This window comes from Sparus aurata, chromosome 1, assembly GCF_900880675.1.
Source record: "Sparus aurata chromosome 1, fSpaAur1.1, whole genome shotgun sequence".
Taxonomy (NCBI): Eukaryota; Metazoa; Chordata; class Actinopteri; order Spariformes; family Sparidae; genus Sparus; species Sparus aurata.
In genome coordinates this window covers 4,201,968-4,218,932 of record NC_044187.1, presented here as the reverse complement: position 1 = coordinate 4,218,932, position 16,965 = coordinate 4,201,968, and the positions used below count along the sequence as shown (strand labels likewise).

The 16,965-nt window shown below is 40.9% G+C and overlaps 1 protein-coding gene and 2 long non-coding RNA genes across 3 annotated transcripts; 1 reads left to right on the top strand and 2 right to left on the bottom strand.

The window, feature by feature from the left end:
* Nucleotides 1–693: 693 nt before the first annotated feature.
* On the bottom strand, nucleotides 694–5,812 carry acta1a (actin alpha 1, skeletal muscle a). Its single transcript, XM_030430320.1, has 7 exons — nucleotides 5,673–5,812; nucleotides 3,604–3,743; nucleotides 2,803–3,127; nucleotides 2,533–2,694; nucleotides 2,205–2,396; nucleotides 1,909–2,090; nucleotides 694–1,163 (listed from the first exon to the last, which is right to left on the bottom strand). Exons 2-7 carry the CDS (start codon nucleotides 3,730–3,732, stop codon nucleotides 1,020–1,022), a joined length of 1,134 nt encoding a protein of 377 aa, XP_030286180.1. The 5' UTR covers nucleotides 3,733–3,743; nucleotides 5,673–5,812; the 3' UTR covers nucleotides 694–1,019.
* A 46-nt stretch (nucleotides 5,813–5,858) lies between these two features.
* Nucleotides 5,859–7,069, top strand: LOC115589469 (uncharacterized). Its single transcript, XR_003985521.1, has 2 exons — nucleotides 5,859–6,472; nucleotides 6,670–7,069. It is a non-coding gene; the product is annotated as an uncharacterized LOC115589469 (long non-coding RNA).
* A 1,305-nt stretch (nucleotides 7,070–8,374) lies between these two features.
* Nucleotides 8,375–12,975, bottom strand: LOC115589736 (uncharacterized). Its single transcript, XR_003985586.1, has 2 exons — nucleotides 12,917–12,975; nucleotides 8,375–8,563 (listed from the first exon to the last, which is right to left on the bottom strand). It is a non-coding gene; the product is annotated as an uncharacterized LOC115589736 (long non-coding RNA).
* Between the last annotated feature and the right edge of the window lie 3,990 nt (nucleotides 12,976–16,965).

Here is a 16,965-nt window from a genome sequence, read left to right as displayed (position 1 = left end):
TCTTCAGCAGGAATATCAACAGTAGTGCTGTTAAATCATCACATTGTTTAGTTTGGCACACGGCACTTGAACCTGAGCTCTCTGTTTGTGTCTCGGAGCTTTAAGAGACTCGTGAGGTTCATTATGAATCTGGTTTCACTCGTGTGTTTGGAGTCAGACCAGCAGAGAGGGATTTTCTTTCATGCTTGACAGCTTACAGATGTTTACACGGTGATGTGCTGGCCTGATTCCATGAGCCACTGCTCCATATTCTCAGATTAGAGAAGCCAAAATGCTAATGATGGATTTACTTTTTAAGCAACTCAGCAAGAAATTGAGCAGCACAAGGGACAGACAGGAGAAAACATCTGTTTTTCATGTAGTGGTCAGAATAGTGTAACAAAAACATCAAAAATACCCATTTAGGTGTTTATTTTAGTTCAGATTTCTGTCAGAATGTATGCAGATTTGAGTACATTTAACTGAGAATCCCCATCAAACTTATTTTTGAAGCTGAACTGCTTTTACTGAAGTATAAGATCTGAGTTCTTCAGTCCACCATTTAATATTTTCAGACTCCACACAGCCTTTATTTATTAACAAAAAGATCATTATAAACCTCATAAGATCTAATTATAATTGGATGAGATTTAGTTTGTTTGTCAGGTCAAACATCAGAATGTTTAGAATCAGAATGAAGACAGCAGTCGTGCGTGAAAATACATTAATTTTATTTGTTTGTTTTTTTTGGTCTTTTCTGTATTTTTTTCTCCTTTTTCTGAGTTGGTCCGAGTTGGAGTGAGTCGTACCTCGAAATCCAACACTCGCTTTGCTTTCACATTCACACCGGACATCATTCACATTCAAATCGTCACAAACATAACAGAAGGAATAAATAACATATGTACAGGTTGGATGATCTCTGCTGCTGAGGATCAAACTTCTCCTTGAGGAGAGGATGTTGTGTTGAAGAGTCCTGGGACGGCGCCGTCGTTGTCGTTCCGGGTCTTGAGCCTGAGGTGGTCGTGGAGGCGTCGTGTTTAGAAGCACTTGCGGTGGACGATGCTGGGACCGGCCTCGTCGTACTCCTGCTTGCTGATCCACATCTGCTGGAAGGTGGAGAGGGAGGCCAGGATGGAGCCGCCGATCCAGACGGAGTATTTACGCTCAGGAGGGGCGATGATCTGCAGAAGAGAAGAAACCAGGTGGTTTATTATTTACTGTCTAACAACACAAATTATAACTTTGTTATAACAGGAAGGATAATGATACAGGTGACTCATTAAGTAATTAGTCAGATGATGACTTTTGTAACTTTCAGGACAATTTTGATGTGATTTTTTGTGAAAACACTACAGTTGTTTTTTAAAAGCACCTGTCAGTTTGTTTCTATAACACGTCTTCTGTCAGACTAGTAGAAAGAAAATGTCTGAAATACTAATTTTAGTTTTTATTTTTATTCTTGAAATTAGTGCATATTCAAATGTATAGTCTCATTTGCACATTTAACATTAAATATCAGAAAACTTGTAATACACAAATTAGTTGTATTAATGTAAGTAATCAACTCAGAAGGTTTCATGGTGATATCTGTGAGATAAATCTTATATTCTCATCTATATTCTGAATGTTTTTACTGAAGACTTTGTTTATGTATCAGTCACAGCCTGATTTATAGAAAATGTTATTGATAAAAACATGCTGGAATTCGATTTTTGTTTTGTCTGTTGAGATTATTGTCTCATTTTTAGACTGATAAAACGAGATGCATAAAATTCTCTAATACGTCAAAAATAAAATAAAACAAAAAACGAATTTTGAACCTGGTTTGATAACATTTTCAGATATCTGTCCTGAAAATGTTTGCAAATTACTACATTTTTAATTATGTTATAAACGACACCACAGTTGTCTGAGTGTTTGTTGTACCTTGATCTTCATGGTGCTCGGAGCTAGAGCTGTGATCTCCTTCTGCATGCGGTCAGCGATACCCGGGTACATGGTGGTGCCGCCGGACAGCACGTTGTTGGCGTACAGGTCCTTACGGATGTCGATGTCACACTTCATGATGCTGTTGTAGGCGGTTTCATGGATACCTGCAGACTCCATACCTGTTCAGGTGGACAGCAGAGAGAGTCAGGTTACACACAAAGACGTGATGGGAGATGGGACTGTGTCAGCTCTGCTCGCCATAAACTACAACTGAAAACGGCTCCTCTACGCACCGATGAAGGAGGGCTGGAACAAGGTCTCGGGGCAGCGGAAACGCTCGTTGCCGATGGTGATGACCTGACCGTCGGGCAGCTCGTAGCTCTTCTCCAGGGAGGAGGAGGAGGCGGCGGTGGCCATCTCGTTCTCAAAGTCCAGAGCCACGTAGCAGAGCTTCTCCTTGATGTCGCGCACAATCTCACGCTCAGCTGGAAACAGAGAGGAGAGATCAGTCTGTGTGCAGCGTGTGTTGAACCTGAAACTACTATAAACTTCAGTAACAGGATGCTTCATACTTCTGTTAAACTAACACGACTGTGTTTTGTGCTGATCTGGAGTGTTTACCGGTTGTGACGAAGGAGTAGCCGCGCTCGGTGAGGATCTTCATGAGGTAGTCGGTCAGGTCACGACCAGCCAGGTCCAGACGCATGATGGCGTGAGGCAGCGCGTAGCCCTCATAGATGGGCACGTTGTGGGTCACACCATCGCCAGAGTCCAGCACGATACCTGAGGGCAGACACGCAAGAGTTAAAGTCTTTGATGAGCCGTTCAAAACAGGATCAACTACAACTCTTTCCTCTGCAGGAGCTCGTCATCATGTGACCACAGACTCACCGGTGGTACGACCGGAGGCGTAGAGGGACAGCACGGCCTGGATGGCCACGTACATGGCGGGGACGTTGAAGGTCTCGAACATGATCTGGGTCATCTTCTCCCTGTTGGCCTTGGGGTTGAGCGGGGCCTCCGTCAGCAGGGTGGGGTGCTCCTCGGGGGCCACGCGCAGCTCGTTGTAGAAGGTGTGGTGCCAGATCTTCTCCATGTCGTCCCAGTTGGTGATGATGCCGTGCTCGATGGGGTACTTCAGGGTCAGGATGCCTCTCTTGCTCTGGGCCTCGTCACCCACGTAGGAGTCCTTCTGACCCATACCGACCATCACACCCTGAGGACAGGAGGAACCAGGTGAGACCATCAACATAGAATACACAGCAGGAATCTACTTTCCTGGGATTGAGGTGAAGGTGGACACAGTTTGAATAGACAATATCTTTGAGTCTATAGATTTAAAATGTAGGTTAGTAAAATGGGATCTCTTAAAGTGTTAATGTAGGATTCATTTATGGTTTTAAATCTGCTGTCTGTTGGATACGTTTCTTTTTCTTTGTCTTCCATTGTGGAGTTGCTCTCCCATTTTTATACAAGATCCATATTTTTGCTAAACCAAACTTTATCTGGATGAACGGAGGTGATGTCACCCTCCTCAGTGGAGACGAAACTCCTCATAACATTAACAAAAAGCTGCTTGATTACTGGAGATATTTGAGTGAGAAACAGTGAAATAAAAATCATGCTAACAGCAGCTGAAAGCTCAGGAGGTCAAGGGTCAGATCCTCAGAATGATGGAGAGCTCTTGTGTACCTGGTGACGGGGGCGGCCGACGATGGAGGGGAACACGGCCCTGGGGGCGTCGTCTCCGGCGAAGCCAGCCTTCACCAGGCCGGAGCCGTTGTCGCACACGAGGGCGGTGGTCTCATCGTCGTCACACATGTCTGCGGATTCTGGGGGAAGAGAGTCAGAGGTGATGAGTTCCTGTACATCTAAACCTTTCATCTGTCTGAGAGTTTTTACATCTAATGTAAAAAATACTGTGGTGTAGTTTAGTTCAAATGAGCAGTTGTTGCACAGGCAATGTCAGAATTACATAATACAACACCATACTCTAATATTATATGTTATGTCATTACACTGTAAAAAATCACTTATTTATTCATTAACCACCAAATCATCTACTTTTTTGTTGTTACTCTTATATTTCTGACCAAATACAAGTAACTTGTTCATTGTAGCTAAGACTTACAGCATGTATTTAACTGTGGATGGTCAGCAAATAAATTCTGTTTCTTCTATTATTATAGTCATTAGCCTTTGAACAGTCAAAGGCTAATGACTATAATCCTTGTTAACCAGCCTCTGTCAGCCCTGCAGTGTCTGGATCCTGTATATCATTAAACAGGAGGGTAAGTAATCAGCTGAATACAGTGTACTCAGCCTGTAATGACAGCTAGTCATTAAGAACTAAACAAGAACACTATTAACCCTCATTTAGTCTAATGATGCCTTCAAGTGCTCCACACAAGCTCCGACATCTGAACTGTTATCGAGCATCCTGTTGGCGATGCATTTAGAGTTTTATCAATAATGTCCATTAAATCCTCAAAGCCATGCGTGGAAGTTGTTTCTTAAGTACTGGTGAGTAGCGCTAAGCTAACTAAAAATCACTTGTAAGCACTGGAAACACAAAAAACAAGTGCAGTGTAGTATCTATCACAACATGTCTGACTTGATCTCCTGACTCGGGTGTGTTTAATGTTTTTATATCCATATATTTAATATTTTAACTATATATCAACCTCAAGCTTCTCGTGAGCTAAGAGTAACAGCCATGTTTTCAGCTTTATGCAATGCATTTTCAGATGACTCAATGACGTTTGCTACTCTTTCAGTTTTACCCAAAAATGTAAAAACACCATGTGTATCAATTTTCTGATGGCTTATTTTTTATCAAAACTTAAAAAACGCAGCATATGTACACAAGTGGTTATTATAATTCAATTGTTTAAAGTATTGAAAAGATAAATTCAATCGTGCTTTTTTCTCATTTTCGTTTACTTTTTCTTTACAGTTATCTTATTAATCTTATTTCATTATTAAACATATTGAGAGAAAGGACTTTAAAGGAGCACTACGTAGTTTTGGGGAATACATTTTAGTGAGAAGGGAAAGACCTTTATAGACTGATTGGCTGCAGCAATTTCAAGGCTTGAACTGCACTGTGACTTTTTTTTTTTGTATTGTCTCTTTTAAACCTATTATATTTTAGCCTAGTTTCCTCTTTCTGAACTTATTTTAATGTTTTGTTTCTTGATGTCTTTCTTCTTTTTTTAAATGAAACTTTTAACGTTCTTTAATGTTATTTCATGCCCCTGTAAAACACTTTGAGTTGCCTTGTGTTTGTTTACAAATAAACTTTGCCATGATGCGTTCAAATAAGTAGTTAAAAGTCAATTAAAAATGTTGATATGTAAAATGAACTCATGATGAATGTAAGTGCTGTTCACAATATCTGACAACATAGCTTACACATCCTGTGTTCCCTGAACATTACATTTCAATTTTGCGGGAAATTAAATCGCGATTTTCAGCTGTTTTCCCGTAAATGCAGAATGTCCGACAGCGCCTGAACGCAGCAGTCCTGGCTCCCTGACAGGAAGTTATCCGGTACCTGTCACAACAAAAGCTGCTTTTTGTCCGGACAGCAGCAGGCGTCGGTGCAGCGCCAGCTCCCATCACTTAACCACTCAGTCCAGATTATCCTCCATCTGTCTCACTCACTTTAACTAACGAGCCAAACACCATTAAACCCAGTTAATCCGAACTCTCTCCTTCCCTCCATCCACCGGCCCGACCCGCGGCTGTGCCCCGCTTACCTGCTGCTCGTCTCCGGCTGTGGGTGAAGAAACTTTAACCGCTGCTGGCTCCAGCTGAGTGGGGGGTGACGGGCAGCGACCACCGGGGTCCTTATATACTCCTTCTCCTCCATACCACCCGCACACGGCGCTCCATTCTCCCCCGGCAGCCGTCAGGAATGTCCGAGTACTCCACAGGAATTCAACCGACGCTTCGTCCATATTTGGTCGCGCGGGACGGCGGCCGCACGCACAGAGAGGCTCGCGCGCCTGGCGGGCCATACATGGAGAGGAAGCCCGCGCGAGGCCGCCGCGGAGCGCTCGAGCCCCTGTATGGAGCGAGACCGGGCTGCGACCACACACACACACACACACACACACACACACACACACACACACACACACACACACACACGTCCATTCAAAACTTTAAGGTTTATTTTGAAATGTCTTAATATCCTTAACGAGGTTGTAAACTTTCTTCCTCTTTATTTGTTTCGCTTCTTGTTGATGCTCGTTTTATAGTTCAGTTTATTGAACACTGGCAGGAGACACATAAATCACACCCAACTTTAATGTCATAAATGTTTAAATGTGTTATTTCCATACAGTTGTGTAATAACAAGTCATAAAACCCGGAAGTCTGTTAGCATGTTTTTTGCACTTCCGGTTTCCTATTCTGTAAATCAGTGGGTTTTTTAAAATTGTTTTTCCAGTTAGGGTTGCCACCCTGGATTTGTGGGGGAAAAAAGGACACTCATCTAGCTGACAGACTAATATTGCCGTTCATAGTCCTGCTACTAGCCTGGATAAAGTCTAAGGTATTTGTATCAAGACTGTTAATGTTTAAAAAATGTACTTATGGCTGATATAAACAAACAAATCTCAATATTGGTACTGGCCTCAAAAGTCCAGTTCTGGTCAGGCTATAATCATACGGATTTAAACATTTCCAAAATTGTTTGTTTACATCAGCAGCTTATTCTCAACCATCCCTGTTCTCGTTTGTGTCCTTCAGCTGCCTGAAACAGAAAGTGGGCCCTGGAGGACCATAAAGTCAAAAACCCACCCATGGAGGAGGCTGTTGGAAAGACCCCCACCCAACAAATGGTTCAGTCCATCCCCACCTGACCACAGCAGCTCCAAGGGGAAATGTTTTCTGACCAGACAAGCCTACAAAATCTTTTTGCCAAGCTCTTTGGACTGGGAGGATTTTCTTTTCTCTGAAAGTCTTACTGAGATTTTGTGTGAGGAAAACAAAAGATGGAGACATTGTTTGTGAAACAAAGCCGCATTTAAATGTGCAAAATCATAAAGAAACAGCAAAAAACAACCTGACAAACTTACGGCTGTAACGTAAGTTTGTCAGTGATTGGGTACTGCTGCTACATCCAAGGACCAAATTAAAATATCAAATTCTTGAGACTTTCATTGATTTTTTGTATTATTAAGGCACAAGCACTATCTGTGCGAGGACCATATTGTTTCTGTAAGTTCAAATTGTTCATAGAGTAAACCACAAGCTGCACACACACTTTTTCCTTTGCTGTGATCACATTAAAAACATAAACATTAATATTTACAGTTCAGAGAGCATATTTAGGATCAGACTGAATTAGCTGAAAACAGGTGAAGTGAAAGTGGAAAAAAAACCATTCAGAGACAAATCTGACCATTACTGGTGCAGCTGAGGAGCCTGTAAACTATCCTGACTAAAAGGCCTTTTGGATTTATTTCAGGTCCCGTTTTCTATTTTATAGTAATAAGTACTTGGTTTAAAACAAGGAGTAGAGATCTAAAGGTTGAGATGTAAAAACCTTCAGTCAAATAAAGCCTCATTCAGAGATCCACTCAGAGACATACAAAGTAATCAAAACTAAAACATTAAGACATTGAAACAGCATCTGAAAGACCGAACAGGAAAAAAGCTAATATTTTTTATTTATTTTTATTTATGTTGTTTGTTTTGGGCATGTCAATTCATAAGCATCACATTTCATCACTGTTCAAATAATACAACACACATGGCCGAAAGGGAAAAGCGGGAGAAGCCAAAGCTTATCAAGTCAAATATAATAAGCTACAGATAAAAAAAAAAAATGCATTAAATGAATGTACTTATTTGAAATACACAGTGAACCGTTATGAATTAGAGTGGACAGTTTTACTTCAATTACGTTACTGACTATTTTTTAAATAAGTAACTGTATCAGAACAAACATTTTAAATAACCCTCCTGATCCTCGTACAAGTAAACCAAATGTGTTCAGTCCTGAGAACATTTAGTGCTTTACAGACCAGTAATATGATTTTAAAGTGCAGGTAACAATGAGGCTGCATGATGATCATATAAACTACTGTAGCTGCTCAACATGACCTTTTATCTGTCTGCTTGGTGACATCACAGGCAGCACTTCAGGTATATTTCATATCAGCTGCTGGTAAAACGTTATAAACTCTCACAGCTGCTGTTAGCTTCATTCATGTGATGAGAGAGGCTAACTTACTCAGACATTATTAAACAACACATGGTTTCTAAATCAGTCATTCCCAGAATAGGAATAGATAATGAAGGTAATGGAAGAGCTGCTCTCCATTACAGAAAGAAAACGTATACATCAAATATAGTTAAAGCTTTGAAAATGCCACTGAGAGGAGACATTGGACTCCATCAAAAGACTCAACACGTTCTTTAAAAATCCATAAAAACCACAATAGAGTGCAAGTCAAAAAAAGGTTTTATTACATAAGTACCCAGCAAAGACAACAGTGCTCACTGTCTGAGCAGGTGAAACCAGAGTCAACAAACAACTGCATGACCTGAAGGAGTTTCATCAGAAGACGATACTCAGTTTTCCTGCTTCAGGTCCTGTGGCGGCTCGTCTTATTCGTCTCAGCTGCTCGTCCGTCACCTGCAGGAAGAGAAAGAGGAGCAGTGGTAGTTTGATGTCTCTTTGTGGAGGTTTAGTGTTTGTTTGTTTTAGGGTTTGTTTGTTTGTTTTTAGGGGTTTTGTGTGTTTGTTTTGAGAGGTTTTGTGTGTTTGTTTTTAGGGGTTTTTGTGTGTTTGTTTTCAGGGGTTTTTGTTTGTTTTTAGGGGTTTTTGTGTGTTTGTTTTTAGGGGTTTTTGTTTGTTTTTAGGGGTTTTTGTTTGTTTTTAGGGGTTTTTGTGTGTTTGTTTTCAGGGGTTTTTGTTTGTTTTTAGGGGTTTTTGTGTGTTTGTTTTAGGGGTTTTTGTGTGTTTGTTTTCAGTGGTTTTTGTTTGTTATTAGAGGTTTTGGTGTGTTGGTTTTTTAGAGGTTTTGTGTGTTTGTGCAGGTTTTATTGTTTTTGGAGGTTTTGTTTTTGTGGTAGTTGTTTGTCCTCCACAAAGAGACCTGGGCCTATTTTTGAGGTTTAGGTCCCTAACTCAGTGGTATTTAACCTGAGATCACTTTTCATAATTTATTTACATTGAGTTTTAATTTGGAAGTAAATTTTAACATTTACGGGTTTTGTTTTACTGAGAGGACATATTAACAGTGGTTACAGTGCCTAAATGCATTTATTTGATCTTATTCAAAAAGTATTTAACATGTGTATACACTGAGAGCAACAACATTAGAACCAGTGACAGGTGAAATAAATAACATGGATCATTGTGTTCCAATGCCATGTTCGGCTGTGAAGCCATGAGTCCTAGCATTCATGTGGACGTCTCTTTGACAAACACCAGTCACCCAAACACAGCTGCAGACCGAGTACACCCCCTCATGGCAGCAGCACTCCTTGATGGCAGTGCCCCCCCAGCAGGACAACGTGCCTGCAACGCTGCAAAAACTGCTCAGGAACGACCCGAGGAACTTGGGAAAGAGCTCAAGGTGTCAACCTGGCCTCCAGACTCCCAAGATCTCAATCCAACTGAGCTTCCACTGGATGCAGTCAGAGCCAAGAACGATCCACGGGGGCCCCAACGTGGATGGGAGTTGGTTCTGGCGCATCCAATAGATGCTCAACTGGATTGGGATCTGGAGAATGAGGAGGCCAGTTTGACACTTGGGTTCTTTGCCATGAGGGGGTGTAGTTGGTCTGAACAGTGTTTGGGTGGGTGGTGTTTGTCAAAGAGGATCCACAGAAATGACAGAACTCAAAGTTTCCCAGCAGAACAATTGATTGTAACAACATGATCAATGCTCACTTCACATGTCAGTTGTTTTAATGTTGTGGCTGAACAGTGTAGATATACATGTTAAATACTTTTCATATTTATCATAAATTGAGTTTTTAACTATATTATTCATACTTTCACTGCACTTTGTCTAACAGCTTTAGTTACAAGCTACTTTGCAGATTTATATAAACAATATTCACTGATCAAACATGATGTATTAGATTAAGTTATCAGCATTAAAAGCAAAAAGTTGAGAGCCAGTGTGCTGCATATGGAGGACAATTATTAATCAATTGATTAATTGCTAGATGTCGGTATACTTATAAAGCAATTCTGTAGAAAGACAGCTGATTTTCGAGTCTCATTCTCAGGTCATCAAATAACGCACTTTGTGGGCTATTAACAGGACTCAGAGAGTCGAGTTGTTAAAAGTGAAAAGGCTTGTATTTTAATACACTTTATTTCAAGATATATATTTTTTTATATCCAGTAGCTGTAAAAACATTCCTTGAATCCTGTGGGTTTTGAGGTGGGGCCTCAGTCTGCTCTGGTTGGTCGGTTCACACAAGCCTGATAACCAGTTTACCTGGCAGACTACTAAGAACTGGACTGCTGTTACTGAACTTTTGTGCCTAGAACTCTACAGTAGTAAACTGGTTGTCGTAGCTTACTGCGCTCAATATCGTTTAGCTAACACTGTTAGCCTGAAAAGCTTTATACCACAATGTTTCTCCAGCAAAACAACTTCCAAGGCTTCATAAAGCTTATCAAGCACTCTCTGAACGCACATTAGAGTGCTCGAGTGAGGATGAACCTGAACTGAAAACAAAACCTTCAATACACTCAGAAGAAAGCAGACAAACTAACAACCGCTCAAGCTGTTTGAAGCTATCAGTTCGCTGCACCTTTACCATGAACATAACCACAACAACTGCTTCCAAACTAAAAATGTCACCACAACACAATCGGATCGTTATTAGTGGTCTGCTGGGCATGGAGGCCGAGGGCCCTGTAACAGCTTTGTAATGATCTCTGCATGGTGTTATCAAGCAGGATGCTGTTGCAAACAGTTGCAAGGAAAATGAATTCCTGCAATTGTTTTCATTTTGTTTTATCACAGAGGTTCAACATTATCTTCAAGCAAAGGCATCGCGCCCATACACACTGAGCTCGCGAGTGAAATCGGCATGGACAGATGAGGGCAGAGACCTGAGCCGCTTCCGGGGCGTCAGGCTAGCTTTTACCGTGGCCCTGAGCATGTCCCTAGCCAGGCCGAGGCCCAACTAAACACGTACACTTTGTGTACGATTCTACCAACCATAGGTGTGTAACAACAGGGGCCTGTAAGTTGGCGGGATGGCACAAGGGCTCGTAGGATACGGTATTACCAATACCAGCAGCTGATCAAAGGCCTGACTACTGCCATTCATAGAAAACACTGCTATCAGCTCCGATGGACAGCACTCGGGCATTTGCCATTGAAGATAGCTGAAGTCCGGTCAAGTTAACCTTTAACTTACAATGATAACACCAGGTTTGCCTGGCAGACCACTAACAACTGGATTACTGTCACTGAACTTTTGTCCCTAGAAAGCTCTTTACCACAAGGCCTCCAAAACAACACTTCTCCGCTCAGTTCTGATGGTGTTGTAGCTCTCAATTCACTGCACTTCTACCACGAATAAGAACGCCAATGTTAACACCAAGCTCTGCTAAACATAGTTTATACACTCAAAGGACGCAGACAAACTAACAACTGCTCAAGCAAAACCTTACAAAGGCTGATTAAATTAATATGTCTCTGGTCATTCTGCTGGTGTTTGGAGCTCAGTTTGCTGCATCTCTACCATGAATGAAACTACAAGAACCGCTTCTAAACCAAAAACTTCACTACCGCACAGTTGCACTTCAGAAATATGATCCTTATTAGTGGCCTGCTAGGTGAATAGGCCGAGACTTATGTTAATGTTGAACCTACATAAATAAAGCTGTCCATTTAAAATGTCTAAGTCTTAGCTCAAAACCCACAGGGTTCAAAGGAAGAGAAGTCATTTAAACAGGTTTTGTTTTACTGAGGAAATATAAACAAGTCTGGTTACAGTGCCTAAATGCATTTATTTGATCTAATTCATAAAGTATTTAACATGTGTATACACTGAGAGCGACAACATTAGAACGAGACACAGGTGAAATAAAAACATGGATCATTGTGTTCCAATGCCATGTTCGCCTGTGAACCCCATGAGTCCTAGCATTAATGTGGACGTCTCTTTGACAAACACCAGTCACCCAAACACAGCTGCAGGCCGAGTACACCCCCTCATGGCAGCAGCACTCCTTGGTGGCAGTGCCCCCCCAGCAGGACAACGCGCCTGCAACGCTGCAAAAACTGCTCAGGAACGACCCGAGGAACGTGGGAAAGAGCTCAAGGTGTCAACCTGGCCTCCAGATTCCCCAGATCTCAATCCACCTGAGCTTCCACTGGATGCAGTCAGAACCAAGAACGATCCACGGGGGCCCCAACAGTGGATGGGAGTTGGTTCTGGCGCATCCAACAGATGCTCAGCTGGATTGGGATCTGGAGAATGAGGAGGCCAGTTTGACACCTTGGGTTCTTTGCCATGAGGGGGTGTAGTTGGTCTGAACGGTGTTTGGGTGGGTGGTGTTTGTCAAAGAGGATCCACAGAAATGACAGAACTCAAAGTTTTCCAGCAGAACATTTGATTGTAACAAGATGATCAATGCTCACTTCACTTGTCAGTTGTTTTAATATTGTAGCTGAACAGTGGAGATATACATGTTAAATAAAATATGATTATATCATTTATATTATATATAATTGAGATCAAATAAATGCAGGCGTTCTAAACAGACAGACTGTTTATATTCCCTCTCAGTAAACAAAAACCATTTAAAATACTACTAAATTTAAAGAGCCGTGTCCCTAACAGAGACACTATAGTGGCTTCTACCAACCCAAACTGTCGGTATTCAACGACCTGTGAATGAGACTCGACTATCCTCTAGAATCATTTACTGATTTTAGAGTATTAATGAACAGCAACTGACAAATCTCACACTTTCTGCCTTTAATTTTTGCCCCTATACTGCACTGACCTTGTTGGACCAGGTGTCTCTCCTCTCCGGGTCTGATCACCATACAGGTCAGAGCTGTTCCACCTGAAGCTGAAGACAAGTCCCACTGTTCACCTGGAGAGAGGAGGAAGTACTTCAATATAACATGATGACTACATGCATGTGTGTGTGTGTGTTTGCATATATATATATACTCTGATTATAGTAGTAAAAAAGAAGATGTAATCAGATTACAGACACATCCGGCAAAAAGGGGATTTCTTACAGGATTATAATTTCATAATAAAGAATGATATAGCAGTCTGTAACCATGTGCATGACATCACTTCAGGAGTCTCACATCACTCTGCACTATAAAATTTGCTATAATCTGATTTAATAAATGTGTTTTTAAAGGTAAACCAAAAGTAAACCAAATGTATTACATCCTGAGAACATTTAGTGATTTATAGATGAGTAATATGATTTTAAAGTCTATCTTTTGACACACATGGAGTCAGTGCAGTGATTTAAACACGTTAAACCAGAACTGAGACAAACACACTGAATCCATTCTGTGCAGCTACAATGAGGCTGCATATTGTGTGTATAAACTACTTTAGCTGCTCAAAATGACCTTCTAGATGCTGACAAACTAACATACTGAGACATTATTAAACACAACAAGCTAACATTGCACAGCAGGATAATGCCTTCATGCTAACACTCTACAACAGACACACACGTTAGCTAACATGCAAACCTGTCTGTAAAAACACGACGATTAAATTACTCAGACGTCTTTATTAACGGGTACTGATACTATAACGAACTTTTAAAGGCAGCTGAGCCGCTGCTAACATGTTTCCCAAACCTGCAGTGCATCTGCAAAAACTTTAAAGTCAGCTAGCTAACATAGCATTACCACGCACTTATACTGACCAGCTAACGTTAGCTAAACAGCTTTCATGCCGTTCTAAATAATATATAAATAAAAAAAAACGTCATGCCGACTTTATCGAAAGTACCGTCTTGTATTTAGATAGTGACCAAAGTTTAGTTAACTGTGCATTATTCATGTAATTAACATGGCAGAGATAAAACTGACCAAAATCTCAATGGAGTTTGGTGCATGGAACAAAACACAACGTCCATCACGGATTTAATTGGATATTATTACAGGATTATGTTCCAGCCGAATTTACCTCAACAGTTAACAGTTAAATGAGACGTCTTCAGCTTCTGTTCAGAGTTATTTCAGAAACATTTGAGGCAAAAACAAATCTCACCGACATGAAAATGAGGCTGGCTCCCTTTTAACCCGCACATAAGTAGAACTCACTGGGCTCAGACAGCGCATGAAGGTAGTTAATATGTGGAGCTGCTGATATATGAAGGAACATCACCTGAGCTTATTACCAGAGATCAATAAGTATTAACTATCTGTACACCTCCCACACAGACATGAATACACCTGTACTCAGCAGGTAATTGGACAGATAAAGCAGATTCGTACGGAACAGTTTACTCACCATGTTCGTGTCCTCAGAGAAGAGCAGCTCCAAACAGAGTGACGATCAGTCAGCCATTTTTATACACATCTGAGGTTTTGGAGGGAAATGCGCTAATTTCGCGCGGGAAACGAGCGAGACCGCCCCTTTTGGCGAGCACCACCTGGATTCATCAGAAAATCTGTGGGCTGGACTTATCTGACGTGGTTTACGTCATTACAACCAGAGAATTCTCTAAGAAGTTAAGGTAGTTTAGCTCAGTCGGTAGAGTAGGAGTTCTGTGATCAGATCGTTTGCTTTTATCCTGAGTTCGAATCCCTGCTGGAGAAACTCAACTGCATCATATTTACTGTAACTTCTCTTGTCAAAAGTTAAGATAAAAATTAATAGAACAAACACTGATAAACACTTGTTAACAGGATACACAAAAAGCTACTTTTTTATTGATATTTAATTTCTCTGGTCTTCATTTGTTATCAATCCAAAACTAACTGAAAGTAATCAAGTTACATTACTTTAATATTGTAATCGGGTGCATTCAGGTAATTTGGAAACCTCAGCTCAAGTGTTACTGATTTCTGTTCTGTACTTTTTCCATAAAATGAATTAAATTAAATGTGAATGATGACTTAATGGGAATGATGTCACAGAAAGGGGCGGGGCACTAGTACATATTAAGTATGTAAGAATATATTTCTTACCTTTTTATTATAAATTGTTTATTTTGTACTTTTATTAATGTTTATTGATAATTGTTGGCAACCGCTGACTTTTTTTTATTATACGGAGGAGCTTCAGAATTCAACTGTGGGACATTTAATTTAACAAAACATTCCCTATTTGTTAACGGTAACAAATAGTCCAGTTGGTGGAACCAACCAGAATGGCACTTAATAGAGTGCACACCTCAGCCGAGGCCCAACAGTCTCCTTTAATTCCATCAAATCAAATCCAAAATCAAATAAAACATATATAAATCTGCTAGATCACGATTTTTATTTGCATTACCATGAAATTAGGAATACCTCCATTGTTCCCCAAGATTTAAACATGTGCAGATTGTAAGAATTTTACTCAAAAACATAAAAAAAAAAAAAAAAAGATCAACAGAATGTGCAGAAATAACAGATTTGATTTTACGATGTGGAAATCTATTGTGTAGTTTTTGTGTAATCCTGCTGACAGAGATAACAAACCACGATCAACACCCACTGAATGTACTCATTAATAAAATAACTCCATGTTTAACAAAAACAGAAATCTTAACATATAAAGAATTACATTTAATTTGAAGCAGAAGGACGTGCCGAGTGTATTTGATGTATAATCTTAAATAAATGTTCTTCTCCTGAGCCAGAAGAGTAAAATAAATCCTCTCAGCTTGAGGAGGATTTGTGTCCAACACCCTGAGATATCCTCTGAAGCCTGAACAACAACATCCTCACAGCAGCTGAGCGCCGTTCACGCTTCAGTTCCTTAAACAAGAGGGTCAGGACCTGCGGATCATCAGACAGCTGCAGCCGCAGGACTCAGACAGGATTCCTCTGACGGACAAAAACTGAGCCAACACGCCCGTCTGTGTTTATCCAACTGTTAACTGAGCTCCACTGAGGTGTCGGACTCACAGAGAAGCCGGGCCAGATTTAAATGGATGATGGAGGAGAGCAGAGAGTCTGGCAGCAGACTGTAGTCATCGACCCAAAGAGGTCATGATGTAACATAAACATGATGTCACTCTTACAAACATGATCACAGTCAAGATCCTGATGGAGAAGTAACCCCCAGAAGGATCCACGTGTCATATTGTCTTCACATAACATTATAACTACTTTTATATATATATCAGTGTTTGGAGGTGAGGGTGGTGCAGTTACAGCTGAGAGGGCTGCAGACAAACACAGGCTCTGAAATGTTCTCAGAGTAAAAGATGTTTGTGGTCAAAGTAACTGACGCTCACATCACATTAACATAATTCAGACTAATAAAGGTAAAGGTGGAATAGAAATATTCTGGTATTTATTCTCTGTGACTGACTGATTCTTACAGACCCTGTGTGTGATGTAACTGGAGTGTTTGAGTCCCGCACAGATAAATGATGTTTTCCCATCTTTTTAAAAAGGTTAAAAGCAGAACAGTCCTGTGGAGCCGCTGTCCCTAATCTAACCTACTTTCACTATTTTTAGGCGAGCCGGATCCTGAAAGCCGTCTGCAGCTGCCAAAGCTGTGAAAAAAGTGGATCATGGTGGAGGATCCCTGTCAGGGTGGAGGTCAGGAGAGAGAAGTCGAGAAATGTATTAATAACCAAACGTCTGCCCCTCGTCAACAAACAGGAGGAGGTCCTGACGGCTGCAGGATCTGGTTTCTGTCACTCTGCAGGTCTGATGGATCAGATGTCGGCAGGACGACGACAGAGTGCAGAAAGAAAACAGAATGTGAAGCAGGTTCCTGCACTGAGACACATTTAAAGGGTAACTCCACCAATTTTACACATTAAGTGTGTTTACAGATCTTGGAGAGATCTACTGTGCATGTTCACAAAGTAGTATAAAGTCTCCAGTGATGTCCATCAGTGGCTAAGTT